Source organism: Bubalus kerabau, chromosome X, assembly GCF_029407905.1.
Source record: "Bubalus kerabau isolate K-KA32 ecotype Philippines breed swamp buffalo chromosome X, PCC_UOA_SB_1v2, whole genome shotgun sequence".
Lineage (NCBI taxonomy): Eukaryota > Metazoa > Chordata > Mammalia > Artiodactyla > Bovidae > Bubalus > Bubalus kerabau.
Window position 1 is genome coordinate 43,709,499 of NC_073647.1, and position 22,477 is coordinate 43,731,975.

General features: G+C 48.9%; 1 protein-coding gene across 4 annotated transcripts in view; it reads left to right on the forward strand.

Moving 5' to 3' along the window:
- Positions 1–3,060: 3,060 nt before the first annotated feature.
- The window catches only part of MAMLD1 (mastermind like domain containing 1), a 52,950-nt gene continuing 33,533 nt past the window's right edge, over positions 3,061–22,477 (forward strand). For 3 of the 4 annotated variants that reach the window (XM_055563888.1, XM_055563890.1, XM_055563892.1), the window contains exons 1-2: positions 3,061–3,156; positions 19,544–21,217. In XM_055563888.1, coding sequence (XP_055419863.1) covers positions 3,061–3,156; positions 19,544–21,217 — 1,770 coding nt within the window. Of the gene's footprint in view, positions 3,157–19,537; positions 21,218–22,477 lie in introns of all 4 variants that reach the window. The other variant, XM_055563889.1, reaches the window with a different exon arrangement.

The following is a 22,477-nucleotide window of genomic DNA, read 5'->3' on the forward strand; positions in this document are numbered from 1 at the left end:
TTTGCTTTGGGTTTATTCTCCTTTTTCTTGGTTCCTTGGGTGGAAACTTATAGATTTTAGACTTACCCTCATTTCTGTAATAACTGTAAATATCTCTCTCAGCACAGATTTACTTGTGTCCCACAAATTTTGATGTAATATATTTTCATTTTCATTTAGTTCAGTTTATTTTAAAAATTTCTCTTGAGACCTCCTCTTTGACTCCTGAGGTTTTTTTTGAAGTTTGTTGCGTAGTTTCCAAGTGTTTGGAGATTTTCCTGTTGTCATTTCTGTTTTTGTTTCCTATTGTGATTCCACTGTAGTCAGAGAAAATAGCATATATTACTTCAATACTTTTAAATTTTTGTAGATTGTTTTATAGTCCAAATGGTGTCTGTATTGGTATATATTTCTTGGATGCTTGAAAAGAATGTAAATTTTACATTCTTGATGGAGTTTCCTTGATGGAGTGTTCTATAAATATCACTTAGATCTTATTAAATGGTGATGGTGTTGAGTTCTTTTATATCTTGCCGATTTTCTAATTGTTCTATCAGTTATTGAGAGAGGACATTGAAGTCTCCATTATGAATGTCAAATTTTCTATTTCTTCTTTCAGTTACTGTTAATTTTGATGTGTATATCATGTAGCTATGTTGTTTGGTGCATACACATTTAGAATTACTTTGTCTTCTTGGTAGACTGATCCTTTGCCCTTCTCTGTGTCTGGTCATTTTCTTTGTTCTGAAGTTATTTGATGTTACCAGAGCCACCCCTGCTTGTTTTTAAAAGTTTTTTCATCCTTTTACTTTCTACATGCCCATATCATTATATTTGAGGTGAGCATCTTGCAGACAGCATATAGTTGTGTTATGTTTGTTTTTTTTAATTGACTCTGTCAACATCTCTTTTTAATTGCTGTATTTAGATCATTTTCACTTAATGTACTTACTGATATTAGCGCTTAATTCTGCCAATTTATTTTTAATTTCTGTTTGCTTTCTGTATTTGTCCCTACTTTCTTTTTCCTGTATTCCTGTGGGTGACTTGAAAATTTTTTAGAATTTCATTTGCTGATTCGTGTATGGTGTTTCTGCATGTATCTTTCTGTATGCCATTTTTTTGGTGTTTCTTGGTACTACATCATATATACATTTCTTCAGCTGCCAAATATAATTTAGAAAACTTTTTAAGGAAAAGGAAAGTCTATTCTATTTACCCATGTTTTTTCTCTTTCCATGGTTCCTTTTTCCTCATGTCTAAAACATCTTCTTTTATCACTTCCTCTCTGTTTAGAGAGCTCCCTTTAGCCATTCTCTTAGGAGAAGTCTGTTGTTAATGAATTCTTTTAGTTTTTGTTCATCTGAGAATGTTTTGATTCCCCTTCCATACCTGAAGTGTGATTTTCAGCACTCATTTAGATCTTCTGTTTAGCTGGCTTTCTCTGACAATGCTCTGGCAGGGAAAGGGGTGCACTGTCTCATGTCTGCCAGGTAACTATGGAAATCCAGATTCTCCACTTAGCCTTCATTGACACCAAGGAGGTTGGAACTTCTCATTGCTGCTGGGCAGCGATGATAGTTCCAGCTCCCCACTGGGCTTCTGCTAATGCCACTGCGGGTGGGATGGGCAAGAGTGCCTCATTACTGTTCCCCATGTGACCTCTGCTGACATTGGAAGGGATGGGATGTAGACTCATGACCCTGTGCAGGGGCAAAGGTCCTGCCTCTGTGCGGCATCCTCTAACACCACCCTGGCAGGAACAGGGGAGATGACTCATTTCTGTTCGGCGGGGTGGAGTCTAAGCTCCCAACTGGCCTTTGCTGATGGGACTGGGTGGGACCACCCTTTTGTCTGTGGTGTTTAGCTGAAGAAGACTGGCTCTTGCATAAAAGTTTTCAGTCTTGGGAGACTGCCCCTTTACTGGCCCTTTGAATAAAGAGAGGAGACTTTTGCAGGAGCTGTTTTGTCTGTGTTCATTGGTACTTTGGGTTGTCTGCTTCTTCAGTCCCAGTCTGGGATCTACGAGGCAAAAAGAAAACTCAGGGAGTTTTCCACTGCGTTGTTCCCTATATCCCAAGGTCTTTATCCAGTTTGCTTTCTTCTCCCCACCTTTCAGGATCTTCTGGTGCTTGTTTTATATGTAAGGCCCAGAGGTTTCAGTTGTATGCACTGGGGGAATGGGGAAAGTACGTCTGCACTTTTCCAGAGCTAGATATGTGGATACGGAAATTTTAGACCTGTATTTGTCCTGCCAAGGAGATCTAGGGAAGGAGAGCTTCCCTCACAAATGAATCTCTTGGCAGAGCTCTAATTCCATGTTGACATTCTGAGAAACAAAAAGAAATAAAACAAAACACATCTGCTGTCCCTGGGTTTGCATGTGTCTGCTTGTCTGTCATAGAGGGCATCAGCTGGCACAGCCATGATCGTGATCGCAGCCGGTTCGGTTACCTTTTTGTAAACCAGTGCACCGGAGTTTCGTGAGCCCCTTCCAACAGCCATTGCTTCCTTCCAGTGATTGTCAGGTTATGACCTGTTAGTCCGCTCACTTGGTTTGGTGCTCACAGGGGCAGAGTTGGCAGGTGCCCCTTCTATGGACTGAAGGCTTCAATAGAGCTGAAAGGGCAGTTAAGCCATCACCTGATCCAACTACCTTGGTTTTCATATTAAAAAAAAAAATTCTGTGTTAGAGAACAGAAGATCTCATGGTGTCCTGCAGAAAAGCCTTCTCTGCCTTGAAGCCCGATGTCATTTAGTCACATCGGGCTGTTCCTCTACCCATCCCTCAGCTCTCCAGAGACTGCCATCTCATCCCAGCCAACTGCCTACCAGATGTGCCCCTCATCCCTGGAGGTGGGAAGGGATCAGTGAGGGTGGTGGGGTGGAAAGAGAGACAAGAAAAATGCATGTAGCCAACTCCACCCAAACCTGTCCTTGGAGTGCAAGTCAGTGATTCACGGGGTCAATGGTTTCATCTTTGTGTCTGAAAGACAGTGTACTTTTTGTCTCCCTAAGCCCTGTGTCTAGGTCGTTTGGGAAGCGCCTGGGAGAGTCAAGAATAAAATTGCAGGTCAAACAATGGATGACTGGAAAAGTCGACATGTAGTCAAGAGCATGCTTCCCCATTTCGCCATGGTGGGAAATCGTCAGGAGCCCAGAAAGCTCCAGGAATCGGTCAGACAATGGGCTATGGGGGGAGGGGGGCTTTGAATGTTTCTAACCTTAAATTTGAACATAAGATGTGTTGTTGAAGTTCTCTGTGCAAACTTGGTGGCAAGATACCAACCCCAAATGTAAAGAAACTGAAATATGACCTAGAAAAGATCCAGGAGATGAGCTGACCTTGCTCCTTGTGAGTTTCAGGAAGAGCAAGAGAGTCCAAGGCTCCGTCTGGATTCCCAGTCCAGCTCTCTCTGCGTACACCCCTTTAACTAGGAAAAGACAAAGGGTGAAAAGGGAAAAAAATATACGTTTTCTCTTAATGGAAGCCAGGAATTTGGAGATGACAGGCACTGGATATATTACATTAGCTTCCTAGTACCACTGAGGACAGGAAGCCAGTGAGTAGGGCGCTGAAAGATACTCCCATTCGACTCTCTGGCCCTGATGTCCTTTTAAAAACTCACCTGACAAATTTCTGCTTGCCTCCCTCAGAACTCAGACATCATCCATGAGTGTGAAACTCAAGGGTTAGGGATTCCAGAAGTAGTTTGGGGAGCCAGGATTCTAGAAAGGGACATGGGAGCCATTGGTTGGTTGACTGACAATAAAAGCCTGCAACCTCACTAGTCTACCAAGTTAGCTTGGTTACTAGGAGGTGCTGCAAGCACAATGGCTGTTATCTCAGTGCATTAGGTCCACAAAGGAGTGGCTTGCTTAATCTCGGCAATTAATAGAGCAGAGAGGAAATGGCTCTTCTAGACCCGTGGGTCTGTTTCCTTCCTGTTCAGAGAAATGGAAGCTGGGGGCTTTGAGGTAATGTCATTTCACATAACTAGAGGGCCCAGCTTCTCCAATTCCAAGGGCAGTCTACTTTGAGTAAGTCAGTTTTCTGTTTAGGTGAGAATTCTGATCTTTGCACAGCTGTCAGGGAGTGAGGACATGGTTGAAATCTTTTTTCTCTTTTTTGACCTCGTTGTCTGTCACTAAAAATATATTGAGAAGGTGGTAGTTGAGACATTTACAAAACTTTGTTTACCTCGAAAAGGATACCGATCAGATGGGATGGCAGAGAGGGAGCAATTACTTACCCATATCCTGTCCTCCAAATTGCCAGCCATCCCATCAGGCATCTTTCCAAGTCAATCTCCACCCTCCATCCTCATTACCCTTTCTAGCTCTTGCTTCTCTTTTATGGTCAAGAACTAAGTCTGTGAAGGAAAACCTCTTGGTGATACATCCAGAGACCAGGCTCAGTTTCAGCGGGTCTTGCAATTTCTCCTTTGTTCCACACTTGTTTCCATCCCAAGGAGAAAAGATTGTGTTGGGGGTTGAAGGTGCAGGATCCTCTTCCTCTTACCCTGTGAGCCCCACCACCCCTGTGTAAAGTGTGACTAGTTAAGTAACCGGCTTGGTTTTGACTGGTGTAGATCTGGATGCAGGATGGGTTCCTCCTATAACACGTCCTCCGAGCAGCCACCCGTACCCTCACTCTGGAGAAATAGACTTGGCTCACACCATTTCTGGGCTTGGCTTCTCTTTGCAGGTGGCCTTTAGAGTCCTTTGTAAGCCTGGCCAAAAATGCACATGCATTGCTTTAGCGTTTCTCCCTCCTCCGCACAACCCCTTGTTCTGTAGCTCTGAGTGAGCTGGTTCCGAAAGTCCAAGCTGTCCTAGAAGACCAAGGACCTGCCTCAGTTGAGCAGATCCAAAAAAATAAGCCTTAGGCTCCAAAAGCAAGTCTCTCGGATAAGTCCTCTTGGCAATAAAAGCCACGTTCATCTTCCTGGAAGATTCCTGTGGCCTCTGAAGGGTCTGACACTCAAGGAGCCCACTCTCTTGGCTGTGCCTGATGGGTAAATGTGGAGCCTGACCGAGCCAGGCACTGCTGATGTGGCCACCAGTAGCTGGGGCAGCTCTTGGTTTGAGCATAACTGACTTATCTTGGCTAGTCAACCCCGGAAGCTTCAGTAAGGTAACCGGTACCCACGTGGAGCTCTGCCCTACAGGCCCCACATGCTGAGTAGTTCAGCAACCCCTTGATTGTGGACAGAGACAGACAGTTTCAAAGCATAATGGCCAGTCAGTTCACCATGAAACCTGCTGTCCAGACAAGTACAGGACCCAGAATGGGAGCACCAAGAGGCGGTCCTTGGCAGGAGCAGGGCTAGTGTTTCTGAGTGTGGCCTGGACTGGGGTCTTGGCTGTTTCCTGTGCTTGCTTTCCCTCGGATGTTTTCTAGTGTCCAGGGATGATACCCCGCAGCCCCATCCTGGGAAACTGTGTGCTTCTGGAATCACGTCCCTAGCACCACCCTGTCTCTTCCTGCCAGCAGCCTCAGTGGAGAAGGTCTGATGCAGACATCAGCTTACCTGGTTTTCTTGTCCTTTTCCAAGAAATGGACTAACAAAAAAACTAATTTCAAGTCAATATCTGTTCATAAAATTATATCAGTCCCAAAGGAGAGTTCTTTTAAACAGCCCTGGGATCTCCATGTGAATCATTGTGAGTTCCCATTCAGGAAAACATGCATCCGATGTGATGATCGCTCTTGACTTAAGACCAGGGCTCAGGACACCTGATTCCAGTCTTGCTTCTGCTCCTAACTAGCCATGGGGCTTTGGCCATCCTTTACCCACCCTGAGGACAAAGATCAAATTAACCAGGAGTAAGAATAGCCACTTTTATTTGAGAATTGACTAGGTGCCAGGCACTTGCTAAGCATTCAGGGTGCCTTATCTCCTGTAATCCTGAAAATAACCCTGAGATAAAGAGGCTATCCCCAGGAAACTGAGACTCAGGTTAAGGAACTTGACAAAGTCACAGAGCTAAGACACAGCAGAGCTCAGAGCCTGCTTTCTTCGCTGATGGCCTCTGCTGTCTCTTGGCTCTGAATCATGTTGAAAACCACAAAACCCTGAGTACATGTCAGGCGGGAGTAGTTATCATAAGAAAGCACAGCACCCTCTCAGCATTTGTTCATTCATTCAGCTGCCTGATTGCTTAATGACTCTTGTGTGATCTGGAGTTTTACCTTTTGAACGTTTGGGCATCCACTCAAGCTTAATAAGGCATCCAGTCCCGGCAGTGAGTGTATGGAGTTTTAACAGGAGGCAAAACATTTGGCCCCTCTTTTTGAAGTTAAGATCTCCATCCATTCCTCCCCCAGCATGGTGAGTGGATTGAAGACTAGCACACAAATCTCTCAAATACTAGCATGCCAGGTGGGTGTGTTTTGGAGTTCGGGTGGAGTTGGAACTCAGTTGTCTCTGTCTCAGTCTACACCCCACCCAAAGTGGTAAAGATTCCCCAGCTCTGAGCAGCCATCTATTCCCTTCATAAGGCAGCTCCAGATGAAATGGAAGCTTTTAAGGTATTAGACATACAGTCAGAAAAGGAAAGGCATGCCGTGCTCCTGGCTTGTCCTCTGTCCTCTGCCTGTCCTCTTTCACCATCTCCCAGAGTTTGCTCAAGCTCATGTCCATTGAGTCGGTGATGCCATCCAACCATCTCATCCTCTGTCATCCCCTTCTTTTGCCTTCAATCTTTCCCAGCATCAGGGTCTTTTCCAGTGAGTCAGTTCTTTGCATCAGGTGGCCAAAATATTGGAGCTTCAGCTTCAGCATCAGTCCTTCCAATGAATATGCAGGGTGTATTTCCTTTAGGATTAACTCATTTGCTCTCCTTGCTATCCAAGGGACTCTTAAGACTATTCTCCAGCACCACAGTTTGAAGGCGTCAATCCTTCGGTGCTCAGCCTTTTTTATTGTCCAGCTCTCACATCTGTACATGACTACTGGAAAAACCATAGCTTTTTTCCCCCCACAGCCAGTCCCTCTCATCAGGAAGCTTGCACAAGCCTCTTGTTCTCATCCATCAGAGGGCAGACAGAATGAAAACGACAATCACAGAAAACTAACCAAACTGATCACATGGATCACAGCCTTGCCTAACTCAATGAAACTATGAGCCATGCCATGTAGGGCCACCCAAGATGGATGGGTCATGGTGGAGAGTTCTGACAAAACATGGTCCACTAGAGAAGGGAATGGCAAACCACTTCAGTATTCTTGCCTTGAGAACCCCATGAACAGTATGAAAAGGGGAGCTATATCAAGGGTCCCCATTTGGGTGGCCCCAAGTGCAGCCTGCTTTGTACCCATGGTATGACCTTAACCAACCGCTCACCCCTTCTTGTCACCTCTAAATGCAAAGGGAGCTGAAGAAAGGGAAGAAAGGAGCCTTGTCTGTCTGTCTGCTTCAGATAAAGGAGGAGGGCCATTCATTTGCCGCCGTGCTAAGTTTGGGACTTTGTGCCCAGCAGCCCCGGAAGCACACCCTTTTATTTGCAAAAAGAGTAGGGGGGACTCAGTGAGGAGACATCGCATTTCATCCCCAGGCTCTGCCTGGCACTTTGTGTGAGTAAGTTCTTTTCCTCCTGAAGTCAGAGGGCCCATCCTGCCAATTTTCTGGGGTCCTTCCTGTGCACCCAGCCCTGTGCTAGACACTGGGCTACAGCAGCTCCCAGTCAAGGGCAGATTTCTCAGGCTTCCTTCACTGGGAACAGATCTGTCCTCAGAAGCTCAGAGGAGAAGGGCATGCTCCTTCATAGACAGTAGTTTGTCTACTCCTGTGACACGTGGACCAAGATCTCCATTTCACCAGGGAGGGGACCGAGGGGCTTTCCCAGTATTATATGGGCAGTAGGTTGGAAACTCAGATCTCAAACCCAGGTGCACTGACTCCAAAGCTCCTCTTCCTTGCCTGCTTTCCATTCCCCAGTTGGGAGTTAAGACAGACAGAGTCCTCCCCAGTCGGGCACAACTTGGGGTTCAGGCTATAGCAGTGGACAGAACAGAGCCCTAGATTGCCTGGACAGTCCCCTCCAGTGGCAGACAGCCCATAAACAGAGATAGAGTGGAGAGGCATCTTGACTTCATACTCGTGGCTCCATGGAATCTTCTGACTGGCATCACCAGCTGCCCAGCCTGGTAGCTAAGAGCCAGTATAATTAAAACCCCACAGGGAGGTAGGGACAGCCACCCAGGTCCTGGGCTAAGTGGTCAAAACAGCTGTCTTAGAAATCTGGAGAGGCAGCCTGGTGTCCCCTGCTTCATGCAGGCTTCAGGCATGGTGCCTGTGCGGCTCCAGCCCCAGGAGAGGGGAGCTTTCTGGACCCAGGGGTTGGGGGTGGGGCTCCAGGCATCAGCTCCTCGGGGAGGCAGCTGTCCCTGAGAGTTACTGGAATCCTGCATGGGACTCTGCCCTCTGTCCACGTCAGATGACTGTGAACAAGGTATGGGTCTGAACTCAGCGTAAACCACACAGGTTATTACACTGTTAGCACTTTGGAAAAAAAAATGATCAGAGATGGGCATTGACTCAGAAGGGTGATGGGAGACAAGTGTCTTGGAGCTCAGGGTGGTGCCACTCTGAGCGTTCTGGGTCACAGCCTGCAGTGTGTGTGCGCCGTTCTATTTGGGGATTCCCCCCCACGGAGCACGCAGCTGTTCGCTTCCTTTCCTCCCGCCCCCTTCTCCTGCAGGGAGGGCTGGACCCTGTTCCAGACGCCCTGCCAGGCAGAGGCCTTGCCTTCAGCCTGGCCTCTCCATGAGGGCAGTACACTGCTGGCCTGGCAGGATACCACTGGGCTGTGCATCCAGGTCCCGCCAGGGTAGCACCATCCAGCACAGCGGTGACCTGAAAATCCACCACAGTCCATGCTCAGGGGAGGCTTCTGAAAGGGGCAGGTCTACTTGGCAGCTGGCACTCACTGGCACTGCCTATTTCTTAACTTCCAGGAGCCCACACTGGCCGTGACTGCATTCCTGTCCAGCCCCTGGCCCCAGCTTTCTTGACATCAGGCCTGAGGTGACAGGTGTCTGGAGCTTGAGCTCCCTGGGGTGGGGGCAGGATGGACAGTGTTGGACCCCAGGTCAGGGAGACAGGAGAGCCCACTAGGGTATGTACAGGCTGGCATGGGGCAGCCCTGGTTCACAGGCCCTGGGCACATCAAACTCTGGGTTGACCTGTGCAGGATGGAGCCTCTTACTTTCATTGAAAATCCCCAGCTGGAGAACTCAGTGTGGCTCAGATTGTGGAGATGCATGTCATAAGCTGCCCCTAGCGTGCCCAGTTCTAGACCTGGGGACAGGAAGCATGAACTTTTAAGGCTTGGCCTACAGATTTTAATGTCTGCAGTTGACGTATAATAATTTGTCAAAACCCTGCCTTCTGCCCCTTGGCCTTTCCTTTCTGCTCATCATCTCCTTCCTCCTCCCATCACCAGATCACCAAACCCCAAAGTAACAAAATTAGAAAGGCAGGCAGGAGCCCAGGGTGAATTTGACCACCAAGGACCCAGACCCAAGACCCACATGTGGCTGGTGCCACCCCTCCCTCCCTCCTGCCCCGATCCCTCTGCACCAACCTGCCTTTGTCTGCATCCCTCTGGGGCTGCAGGGCACAGTCCCTCTCCTGATCCCCATCCAGAGCTCTTCTCCAGGCCCATTGCTCCCCAAGGCAGTCAGCTGGCAGGTGCTCTCATGACGCTGAGACCTGACTCCATCCCCGACATACAGTGAATGCTCAGTGAGCAGTGGCTGCCTTCCCTTTTTGCCAGAAGATCCCTCAGAAACTCTCCAGGTCACCCTCTTTGTCGAACACAAGAGGCCCTGAACACACAAAAGGCGAAGGGGTGTCCTTCATGGGGCCAGATAGTGAGTTCATCATAATTTCTGGAAAGTGCTTGCCTCTTGGCCTTGTGCTGGGAATAGAAGCGACCAGGGTCATTTGCAGGAAATCTTTTGTTCCCTGGCTTAATTCACATCTGCAGATGCCAGCTGAGCCCTGTCACGAGACTAGGCAGTCTGGGGGTACAGAGATGAGGAGGAAGCCCCAACCTTCCTTTCATGGAACCCACGGAGCACCTGCCAACAGATGGGCAGTAATAACAACTGTCATTAGTGAAGGTTAAACATGGCATTTGAGACTACTGCATGCCTTACCCAGTTCAGAAATGGTCACCTAGCTTATCTGATGGTTGAAATCTTGAAACTTTTCAGCTCTGAAAATGTTGCCTGCTACTAAGCCTATGTATGCCCCTGCAGTGTGAGGAAGGCAATTCGGAAATAACCTCTGTGCCTTGGGGTAGATGCCTGTGTGGTAGGTCAGGGCTAGGCAAACTCCCACCCATGGACGAAATGCGGCCCACAGCCTGTTTTTCTAAATAAAGTTTTATTGGCACAAGCCACACCCATTCATTAACATATTGTCCACTCTAGAGTTTCAGCAGGGAGTACATGGCCTGCAAAGTCTAAGATAGTTACTCTTCGAGCCTTACAGAAAGTTTTACAGCCCCTAATCTAAGTCACTGGGCTTTGGATCATTTTTCCCAAGGCCGTAGTTTCCTCTCATAAGTCTGTGCCACTTGAGGGACTATCACAGATTTTGACACCTCTCCAGGAGTTCTGCTTCCTCTCCTGAGCCACAGCTCTCCCATCACCATCCAGGCAGACCTTTTACAAATAGACAGAGCTGGTCATTCCTTGGTGCAACCACCCCCGACAGTGGTTTCCCACTGCAAATATCTTCCCATCCACCCCCTTCCCAGGGTGGCAAAGCTCTCTGTGAGCCACAGGTGTCCCCCTGGCTCGCTATGCACCGAGCACACTGGCCACCTGCCTGTCCCTGGAACATGCTGTGAGCTTCCCCCCAGGGCCTCTGTCCTCCTGCCTGGAGCATTCTGCACCCGTCCTCCTGAACACTGTCACATCACTCCCCTTTGGTCCTCTGAAGGATCCTGCTCACACTCTGTTCTTGTTCTTGCTCTTTGTGTACTGTCTGTACTTGAATTCCAGCTCCTTTGGAGTCTGGTTCCCCACTCCTCTACCCAGTGTGTGCTTATTCTGAGAGGGTCTCTGTTCTGGGTCCCCTAAACAGCCCTGCTTTGTACAGTTAGAAGCCTCCCTTTCTATAGTGAACAGATGCTCCATGCCACTCTCTTTTTCTAGAATAAACTTGAGACACTAAAGTTGTCCAGTGTTAGGGCTGCCTGCATGACACCATCAGAAAATCTCAGCATTGTCTTGCCTCTTTTTCTTTCTCCTTTAAGTCAAGCCTTTGGACTTTAGAACAATGAACTTGGCCAATATAAAATATCTCCAGGAAGCCAGCCCCCAGACACCAACATCCAACGTCTGCTTTCTGAATATATGGCTTCAAAGAGCTAAGAGTACAGTAGCTGAGTGCTGTCCATCCTATTATTTTTAAGCCACGTGACAGCTAAGGAACTTAAAGAATGCCTTGCCCTTTCCTGTACTTAAATCTGACAGAATTACTTTATTGGCAGCATTTTAACAAACAAAAATCTCTTGTGTTTTTGCCAATAATTCAGCTTCAGTTTTCCAAGTGAGAAAAAGGTAATTATGAATGATGACAAGGAGACAGTTTTGAAGTCTCTGTTAATAATACATTCAGAATTGTTAACACTTTCAGTCTTCCCCTGGCCCAGTCAGTGCAGCTTCTTACAGTGAGGTGGACCAGAAAGGAAGCACTCTGTAGGAATGGTGCCTTAACCATCAGCACCCTAGCCACTACCTGTTAAAGCATCACCACCACCATTAGCACCTCCACCAACACCACCTCCACCAAACACCAACACCACCAACACCACCTCCACCAAACACCAACACCTTCACCTCCACCAAACACCAACACTACCATCTCCACCAAACACCAACACCACCAACACCACCTCCACCAAACACCAACACCTTCACCTCCACCAAACACCAACACTACCATCTCCACCAAACACCAACACTACCATCTCCACCAAACACCAACACCACCTCCACCAAACACCAACACCTTCACCTCCACCAAACACCAACACCTTCACCTCCACCAAACACCAACACTACCATCTCCACCAAACACCAACACCACCAACACCACCTCCACCAAACACCAACACCACCTCATTTACCAGCACCAATACCACCTCCATCACCAACACCATCACATTCACACAGACATACACAGGCAGGGGAAATTTTTCAAGCTGTCTGACATATTCTCTGGTGCCATAACAGACACTTTCCACACACAGTGAAAGAAAAGAATAGTTTCAGGTTGTCATTATTCTCAATACGTAAAACTGCTCTTATTGCTGTGCGCCTTGGAACTCTGGAACATCAGCACATGTCTGCAGCTGAAAGTCAGTAAAGATGCATTAGGAGAAAGGCCAATACCTCTGAGTGCTACACCTTTAAGAAAGATAAGTTTGGATGAGAGATCTTCCACTTCATAAAAGCCTTTACTGAGGATTTCCTTCCAATGGCAAATTCTTGTTGCATTTATGATCTGGTTGACAAGAGTTAGCCTTGCACACAGCTGTTCAGGAATGCCGCCAATGAGTAAAGGCAGATCTGCCTTGAACGGCAAATGCTGCTGAGTAACTGCGTTACAGACTATTTTAGGACCACCAAGAAAGTGTTTGCGTTTTCAAGAGTGGAAAGACAGAGACTTATGTATTTGATATGAGCACCATGCCAGACCCTACGCTCACGTTCCATCTCTAAGCTCACATGATTCTGATAACAGATTTGTGAGCGGCCTCACTCTCCCCATCTGGGTTGCAGAGCACTGCAGACATACCAGAGGCCACAGACTTGTACACTCAAAAAAGCTTAATTTTATGCTCTATGAATTTTGCCTCATTTTGAGAAAAAGAGGACCTAAATCATTTCACAGTGTATACTTATAGTAAATCATCACATTGTGTGCTTTTAAAAAATTCAAATTGTACAACCTCAAGAATTAGAATTTTATTGTCAAGCATACCTCAATAAATCTGGAAAAAAAAGAGGACCTAAAGCATGTGGAGGGTCTGTGCACTGACCCAAAGCTCGTCATCCCATGTTCCCTCCCAGCCTCTGCTTTTATGACATCAGAGCTGAAACAGCCTGACTCGAAGATCTCTTCATTGAACTGCATACATCTGCAGGCAGTTTGTGTATTTTAGAGCCAGGAGTTGGTGCCCAGCCACTAAAATGTGCTTATTCGGTAAGCATGTGACCTCCAGAATACACCAGATGAGTCAGGTGTCTCTGGATTCTTCCCGTGCCTACACAGCTGTTGAGTTTCCCATGCAGGAAAATTCCTTCCTGCCATGGTCTAAAGTCTGTCTCCATCTTATTTAGCCCATTGTTGGGGCAGAGGCAGAAGTGAAGTCCCCTTCTGCTTAAGCTTCAAGACCTGCCTTCAACCTTGTCAAATCCATCCTGGTACTCGAAAGCAACTCCATCTTTCTCTTCTCCCCCAAGTAGTCATCTTTGTCCCCCTGATGATGCTACTTGGGGAGGTGTTTGGAGGAATCCAGGGCAGGGTTTCTTCCAGTGGAAAGAGGCCAACCTGGGAGTCAGAGAAACTGAACTGGTCCATGGGCACATCTCTTCCTTGCTCTGCGCCTCATGAACCCTCATGTGAAAGGGAGGGGGTTGGCCAGGCATTAAGGGCCCAGCAGTCCTGACAGTGTAGGAGTGCAAGGCGCGGACTTGAGAAACACTTGGTCAATGATGGACTATTTGGAGGCTTCTTAGAGGGTGGTACAGGATGAATTATGAGCCCCTTAAATCCATATGCCTCTGTGAGTTTGAGGCCATTCTTAGAACTACCAATTTTTCCACCTGGTATGCCTGCACTACATAAAGGGAGAACACAGTTCTAGAAAATCCCCATCTGTGGGGGCTGCTGTTGAGATCACTCAGGTTGGGATGGCTGAGGGTTGCAGAAAGGGTGGTGGAGCCCAGAGTGGTGGGTGGTGGCAAGCAGCACCACTGGCTGTCAGGTCAGTGTCATCAGTGCCAGGCTGCTCATCTCCTTCCACTCTCAGCCTCATGTCCAGATCCTAGAGGATGTGACTTCATTTGCCAGAGAGCAAGCCGAGGCCCACACTGGAGGGCACTGTGGCAGCCTGGGGACCAGGGCCTGGGGAGTGACATCAGCGATAATAAGTGCTTCTGATGTGTACTCCTCAAAGATACTGTGAGGCACCCAGGGCAAGCAAACTGTGTACTCATTCTGCAGAAGAAATCGAGGCTTAGCGGGGGGAGTGACTTGCCCATAGTCACACAGCAGATGGAGGTGGTAGGACTTCCATCAGGTCTGCTGGTGCCACTCCAGGGCTCCCTCCTCCACCCAGCCTGCCTCTGCCAAGCATGAAGCCTGCCAGCTCAGGGCAAGCCCGGGTAAGATTCTGGCTCCAAACCACCTCTTAGCAGAGATTCATTCCTGAGACAAACTGACTCCTCTAGAAGCCAATCAGCATTCAGGATTCCCTGCCATTCCCATCCACCCCGGGATTCTCCACAGCCTCAGGTCTTTATAGTTCTGAAAAGTCTTTCTGCTGAAAGTCCTGTTTGTGCTACAGAAATGTCAGTTTTAGTTTGTGGGGATTTAGTTCGCCTCCTCTCTCTTCCTGCAAACCCTGTCCTGGTCCTGCTGCATCTTCCCTTATTCTATTCTGAGGCTGCCTAGCCCAGGCCCCACCATGTCATCTCTGTTCTGAGCAAGTCTACTGGGGAACACTCTTGTCTCAGAGGCCTTGAAATCCAAGCTCGTTGGCCAGCGTGAGGTTCCTGGCAACTCACTGGAAGCATATGTAACAGCACGTGGAAGGGGTTGACGGTGGGTGGGTAGTCTTGTGAGAGAGCGAGCCTGAGAGAAGCAAAAGCAGACCGGCCTAGCTGAGCCGCAGGGGGCGCTAGTGAGGGAGGAAGGGAAGACTGCACCACCACAGGCGATTTCCAGCTTTGAGATGCTTTTGCTCAGGGCCTCTGGAGGGAAAAAAATGGTCTCTCTTGGACACGTACACCCTCCTACATTCTTAGCCAAAATGGATAGTGCATACTTTTGCTGGCCTTTTGTAGGTGTTCTTGTTAAACCACCAGCTAGAGTGTCCAAAATTAAGTGTTTATAGCAGCCTGCCAGACTTCCTTGGAATGAGTTATATACATATATATATATATGAAATAGTAATATATACATATATATGAAATATTCTTTCTTCTATTTATGCCTGTTTTCTGAGCCCAGACTGTACTCTTATAACCTAGACCTTTTTCCAAGATTTTGTTGCCTTTTTCTTTTTTTTGCCATTCCAGACTAAAATGTAGAAAGGGAAGAATTGCCATATGTCATTGTTCAGACAGAACAGAAATAATGTTGACTTCAGAGCTGAAGTTGGCCCCTATCAGAAGGGTTGCCTTTGTTTTCTCATTATTTAGGGGGCGGGGAAGGCATCACATGCTTTGAAATGCATTTTAATGAATGTTTATCAGGTCGTGAGGATCACATTGGTGGCTTTGTCTACCCGATTATGAAATGGGACTCTGCTGGTCCTGGTGGATGGAGATAAAGTCATTCCTTTCTAAAAGACGCCAGGGCACCATCCCTCACTTGCCCTTCCCCCCTCCACACCACAGGCCTCGGGGGTCTAGTGCTAGTGTTAGCCCCTAGCTAGCTGTGGACCATGAGCAGATCATAACCCATCCTGTTTCATGTAAACAGGGAAGGTTGAGATATGGCCTCTGGCAATCCTGCAGGTGGCTACTGATTCCCTTATTGTTAAAAAAAAATAAAGCCCTCCCAGTGAGAGGGCGGGGTCACGGGTAGTACAAGGCCCACCTGGAGGAAGTAGGGGCTGCCTGGCAACTGGTTCCACAGCTTGCTGTACGGAGTCCACAAAGACTGGAAAATGGCCATAGGTAAAGCTATTTAGAAGGGTTTGGAAGTTTGGTGGGGACCTGCTGCCCCCAACATGACGCTGAGAAGGGAAGTCATTCCAGGGTAGCAAGCTCTCTGTGGCACTTGATCAGAAGGGTGGCCACCCATTTCAATCAAGCACCCCAGCCCAGACAGGCTGACCTCAGTGGCGGCAGCACCCAGGTGTCCAGGTGACCCAGCCATGGTGTCAGCATGGCACCAGCAGCAGGGAAAGCCAGGCGGATTTCTCGCAATAGAGATGAGTAAGCAGTCATGGGATCCTGATGGAGGAGACACTGAACTTGCAATAGATCGCCACGCTTCCCAGAGGCCTGGTGAGAGCAGATGCTGGTATAGCCTGGCTAAGTACGTCTGTCCACACAGCCAACTTCCTTCAGCTTATTTAGGCTTGGCTGGGGATCTGGCCATCGAGCCAGGTTACTTTAGGCCAACCATTGAAAGCTCTCCCTATAAAATCTGAAAATGCAAAGCTGCAGCCACTAGCAAAGTGGAACTGAGTGGGGAATAGTGGCTTGGCAGCACTCAGTGAGTGCCTGAAAATTTGGGGGCACATACTCTCATTTCAGAGAGTTAGAGGCCCCTTTCCTTGCCAGTGGTTCCCACTATTAACTTTAGCATCTGGTGGTCGTGGTCTACCTTCCCTACCTCTTGCTCCTTTAATCCCAAAAGGATAATGGCCAACCCACAGTTAAATGAAATACCTTGAAACTACAGTGTGAGCCAGGAAGTCCAGGCCCTTGCAACTCACAGCCCCTGCCCTCCCTACTTTCCTTCCCATCCCCCCAACCCCATCCTTCCCCAACCTGGTCCTATGTAGACTTCCCTGACATTCAACTTCGGTTGATTCCAAGACATTAAGAGTGTCATGTTGGGCATAGCTATTGCCAGCTCAGACTCCCAGCAGGGGATCCTATGTAAAGCCCACACTGAGTCATTCCTTACTGATCCATTTTAGACATTTCTATTTTCGATATATTGGATTTCCTTTTAAGTCTTCGGGCAAAAATATAAGAGACCAAATTTCAGTCTTAAACACGGTAGCTTGTCTGCAGCCCTTAACTTATTGAATGAATGGCCAGGAAGACACGAAACAGCTAGCTGGGTGCTAGGTCATTTGTGTTCATTGGCCATGCATTCATTCAGCTACTGTTTACTGAGCACCTGCCGTGAGTCACGTCCATAGTAAGCACTCCTGGGTGGAGTGGAGGGTCTCTCGTGTGCCTCCTGCAGCCCACCCCAGCCCCTTCCTGCCCACCCCTGCTAGTCAGGCCTCATTAATCTGGTGGTAGAGCTACCCCCCGAAAGTGTCTTTGTTGGGGTTGCAGACTTCTAAGAAGAAAGGCAGAGAAGTAAGCAAGTCCCCTCTCTCAGAGAGGGGGAGCCCACCCTGCAGGGATGAGGTGGTCAGCGTCATGCTGTGGGGGAATGAAGACTGAGTCCAGAGGTAGCTGAGCGGTGGAGGCAGGCCCTGCATCTGCGGGCGCCCCTGGGGCCCTCTGGCCATGCTGCCCATCCCTGGGTCTCAGGGCCCCCATCTTCAAAGGACAGGGTTGGATTCCCAGAGCACTTCCATATCTGCCCTCTGTAATGCCAGCCAGCAATTAATGAGGGTCCACTAAACGTCAGAGATTGTGTCCCATTTCCCATAATAGTCTGAGCAGCATCATGAGATGAGAACTAAAAGGACACTGATTATATCAACAAACTCAGGACTCAGAGATTCTGTGTTGAGGCCAATGCATTGTCATGTCTGCCTTGACACCAGGGCTCTAGGCCATCCTGCCCCACCCATGCTCTAGGCCGGTGGTTATCAACTTGGTGGTCCACTGAGAATTAGCCAGGGAGCTGTGACAGAGCTTGGGGGCCTGGGCCCCAGCCTGGAGGAGACGGTGGTGGTAGAGCCAGGAAGCTGGGGGTTTCAAGGTGAATCCGATGGGCAGCAAGGCCCTGGATGTGCAGCCCCAGGGGACCTCTTTTGATGTCCACTCTGCTGTGAGAGTCATAACTACTGTCACGCTAGCAGGTGGCCCACACACACACGCCTTGGCCCTCCAGCGAGCCAAATGTGAGGGCATGTCTCAGGACCATCACTGGATGCCCCGGTGAGCCTGCCAAGTCAGAAAGAGGTTTCTTCATGGGAAAGGGCTTCAGGGGAAATGGAGCTACGAGAGCGTTGGCGTTTAGGTGGTTTCCACAGAATCCTGTGCTCCACCCCCTTCACTTTCACATGCAGGTCATCGTCACTCACAGGTCAGCTGTGGATGACCGTATGAGCCTTAAATGAGTAAGAAATACTGCATTACTAAGTGCTTTGCTGTATTCCTGGAGGCTAGACTTTTATAAATGGTAGGCAGCTCCCCCAAGTGCACATCACAGACTAGGGCCATTCCCTGTTGCTTCCTATTGCCCCAACCTGATGATGCATCTGCACACAGGCATTTCTTATTTAGATAGCTGTATATTTGGGGGGAGGGATTACAGTGAAAGTGTTAGTCGCTCAGTTGTGTCCAACTCTTTGCGACCCCATGGACTGCAGCCCGTCAGGCTTCTCTGTCCATGGGATTCTCCAGAAGAATACTGGAGTGGGTAGCCATTTCCTTCTCCGGGGGATCTTCCCGACCCAGAGATTGAACCCACATCTCCCGCATTGCAAGCAGATTCTTTACCATCTGAGCCACCTGGGAAGCTTTATACATTTGAGAGGGGATTACAAGTCATTCCCATTAAAAACGATTGATATTTTTAAAAATACAGAGACTAGACTAAATGGAGTTGCCAGTCACCCTCGAGAGATGAGCACTCCACAGAGTTGCATGCACGTTCTTCCAGTGTGTGTCCTTGGAAGTGTTTGTGTATGCATGTGTACAGATGCACGGAGCCTTGCTACAGTGACTGTTTTGCACGTTGTTATTCTCCAAAGAGTGTCTCTCAGACAGCTGCCCAAAAGAACATGCCAGGTCTACTTCATTCCTCCAAAGCCTGTGCTGTAGCCAGTTTTCTCACTGGAGCCTGATGCATGTAACCCAAGACAGGGAAACAACCTAAAAATGTTCAGTATGTATGTTCAATGTGTACCTCACGGTTTGATTTTTAAAAATCAGGCTATCCGTAAACAGGTGTGAATTGCAACTTGCTTAGCAATTTCTTCTTTGCCCTCCAACGTCTGCCCAAAAACTCCTCCAAAGGGTCAGAGAAAATCCTGTGCGTGACTTTCTGTACTGTTTGGTGCAGACAGCATAATGCTTCATTTGAAATCTAACAAGATAGGCTAAATGAAACAGCAACCAAAAAAGCATCATGGTTCTAAAAATAGACTGTATTATATAGTTTGCACAACTCTTTCTAAAACTGTTACAGAGACAGCATAATGCTTTATCTGAAATCCAGCAAGATAGGCTAAATGAAACAACAACAAAAAAGCATCATGGTTCTAAAAATAGACTATACTGTATATATAGTTTTCACAACTGTAAGTCTTGAAACTGACACATCTGTTTTATCTTATGAGTTTCCTGTCCAATAGCATTAATGTGCCAAGCCTTTATAAACACTCTCTCTCTTTCTTTCTTTCTCTCCTCTTCCTTCCGTCTCCTCTTTTCTCTTCCAGGCACAGGGAACCACTAAGCGGAGACAGGAAGGAGAAGATTTCCAGCTTTCAGGCATGGGCGACGAGGGTTACCCTAATCAAATCAAGAGACCATGCCTTGAGGATGTCACCCTTTCGATGGGCCCGGGTGCCCATCCCAGCACAGCCTGTACACAGCTGCAAGTTCCTGCGTTACCCATGAACCCTAGTTCTACAGCGATGGCAGCCCCTGGCCATCCGTTACTACTGGACAATAGCCCCAGGAACGGCAGTGTCATGGGCCCACCATTTGCAGGGCCACCGACAGCAGAAATGGGAGTGAAAGGCCCCTCTATTCCTTACTATGACAAAACCAACAGCGCACCGGCTGTGGATCAGGAACTTCAAGATCTGCTGGAGGAGCTCACAGAAATTCAAGAATCTTCTCAGAGTGAGCTCGATCTTGAGAAAATCCTGGGGACCAAGCCGGAAGAACCGCTGGTCTTACACCACCACCCACCGGCAACCTTAGGCGCGACTGCCAAGCCCACAGTTCAGATGCCACGCTTGGAGAGCCTCAGTTCCAGCAAGGACTTTGCTTCCAGTTGCAGCCAGGTCACTGGGGTGTCGCTTCAGATCCCACCCTCCTCTGCGGGGCTCAGCTATGCAATTACGCCTGCCAGTAAGCAGATGGCCTCCCCAAGTTCCTCGACTGTGCAGGCCAAGAATCAGGCCCAGGTGACACTCTCAGCTGCCCTGCCGCCACTCCCAGTGTCTCAGTGGCATCATGCCCACCAGCTGAAAGCGCTGGCGGCCAGCAAGCAGGGCTCCAGTAAGAAGCAGCTGGGCCCCACCACCAGTTGGTCTGGCCTGCCTTCTCCTGGCCTCTCCCCACCTTACCAGCCAGGGCCTGTGGTCTCACCACAGCCACTGCCGCCCTTCAGCCCTCAGGGGCTCATGGTGTCCTGTATGTCATCGAGCAGCCTGCCGGGGACCACCCTCCAGGGCTCTCCCAATGCCTTACTGTCCAGCCTGGCGCCCAGCAGCAGCACCGTCCTTGGGCCAGCCAGGCCCTATGCGCCAGAGAAGTTCCCTAGCCCCACGCTCCAGCAGTCGCCACCATTCAGCACGCAGACCTCCATCCTTGCCAACCTGATGTCCTCTACCGTCAAACACCCTCAGGGGCACCTGATGTCTGCTCTGCCCACCAGCAACACGGGGCCCTTAACCCCCTATCGCCCAGAGACACTGTCCAGCCCAAGCCTGCCCCAGCAGTCCTTCACTGCACAGTGCCCCCTGATCCAGGGCCTCACCACCTCCACTCATCCGCTCTGCCAGCCACAGCCACCAGCCAGTGCTATCTACAAGCCCAAAACCCTGAGCATGATCATGCAGCAGGGCCTCAGCAGCCCCAGCCCGGGAGCCTCAGAGCCCTTTCCTTTTGGCCACACCAAGCCCTTGTCACATTTCATCTCTGAGCCAGGCCCCCAGAAGATGCCATCAGTGCCCACCACATCTCGGCAGCCTGCCTTGCTCCACTACCTGCAGCAACCCACACCACCACCGGCCTCTTCTGCCATGGCCTCATCCACGGCCACCTTGCAGCTGCAGCAGCAGCAGCCGGATCTTTCTTCATTCCTCCTGCAGCACGTGACACAGCAACCACAGCGCTTTCAGCGGTCTCTGGCCTTGGGGGATTCCATGCCTTCTCTGCCCAGACAGGTAAGCTGATCTCATCTCTGGTTTGTCCCTTGGTTTTGCAAATAAGAACTGTGTTTCATGCTATTGAGAGCCGCTTTGTAGGCAAATACAGGCTCTAGCTCTTTAGAGACTGGGCTTGACTCTGGAAAAGTCTATTTAAGTTGGCTTATTCTGCACAGTCAAAGCACAATATTAAGGAGGCCAAGGTTATAGTCTCACTTTCTGTGCAGGTCACTTAGCTTCCCTGGGAGAAAACTGCACCCAGAGGTGCTGCCAGGGGAAGGAACCAGGGCAGACAGGTCAGAATTGCACAGATCCACTTCCCCTGAACTGGTCCATGAGGCACGTTCCCTCACCCAGGACCAGTGAAGACTTCATAGGATGCAAGGAAATTGCTCTAAGCACTTAAATCTTGTCCCAGCTGGCATAAAGCTGCAAACTGGGCCTTCTAGGAGTGCCACAGCGAATGTCTGCTGGGCAGTGTGCTGTTTGTTGGCCCCTGCACCAGATGCTGAGGCAGGTCCTGAATGAAAAGGTTGGAGATGTGTCAAGTAGTTATTCTTACATCCCCATTTTACAGATGAAGAAACTGAGGCTCAGAGCACTGAAACGACTTGCCCAGAGTCACACAGTTAGCGAGGGGCCGAGCAGGAACTTGAAGGCAGGCGGTCTTGCCCCGGAGCCCGTGCTTTTCTCAATACCCCTGTGACTTCTGTTTCTTCTCCTGCCGTCTTTTCGATCACTCACTTCACCTACTTCTCGCCAGGTGATATCTATCACAGTTTCCATTTTTCATGCTCTGATCTTTGTCTGTATTAGTTATCTATGGCCACGTAACAAATTGGCCTGAAACAACCACTTTTAAGCAGCACACGTGTACTATTTAATACTTCACAGTTTCTGTGGGCTAGGGATCCTGGCATGGCTTAGCAGGCCTTCTGGCCCCATGTCTCTCACAAGGCTGCGGTCATCTCAGGGCTCAACTGGGGAGGACTGGCTTCAAAACTCACTGCTGTGGTTGTTGGCAGGAAACAGTTCCTTATGGGTTGTTGGACTGAGGCCTCTGTTCTTCATGAGCTGTTGGCCCGAGGCCTCTCTTGGTTCCTTGCCACATGGGCCTCTTCACAGAGCTTCTCCTAACATGATAGCCAGCTTCATCAGAGTGAACAAGAGAGAATATGCCAGCAAGAGAGATATATGCCAGCTAGAGAGGTTGAGGGGAGGTTGCCAGTGAGTCAAAAGCCCCAGTCTGTATAACCTAGTCTGGAAAGTGACATTGCA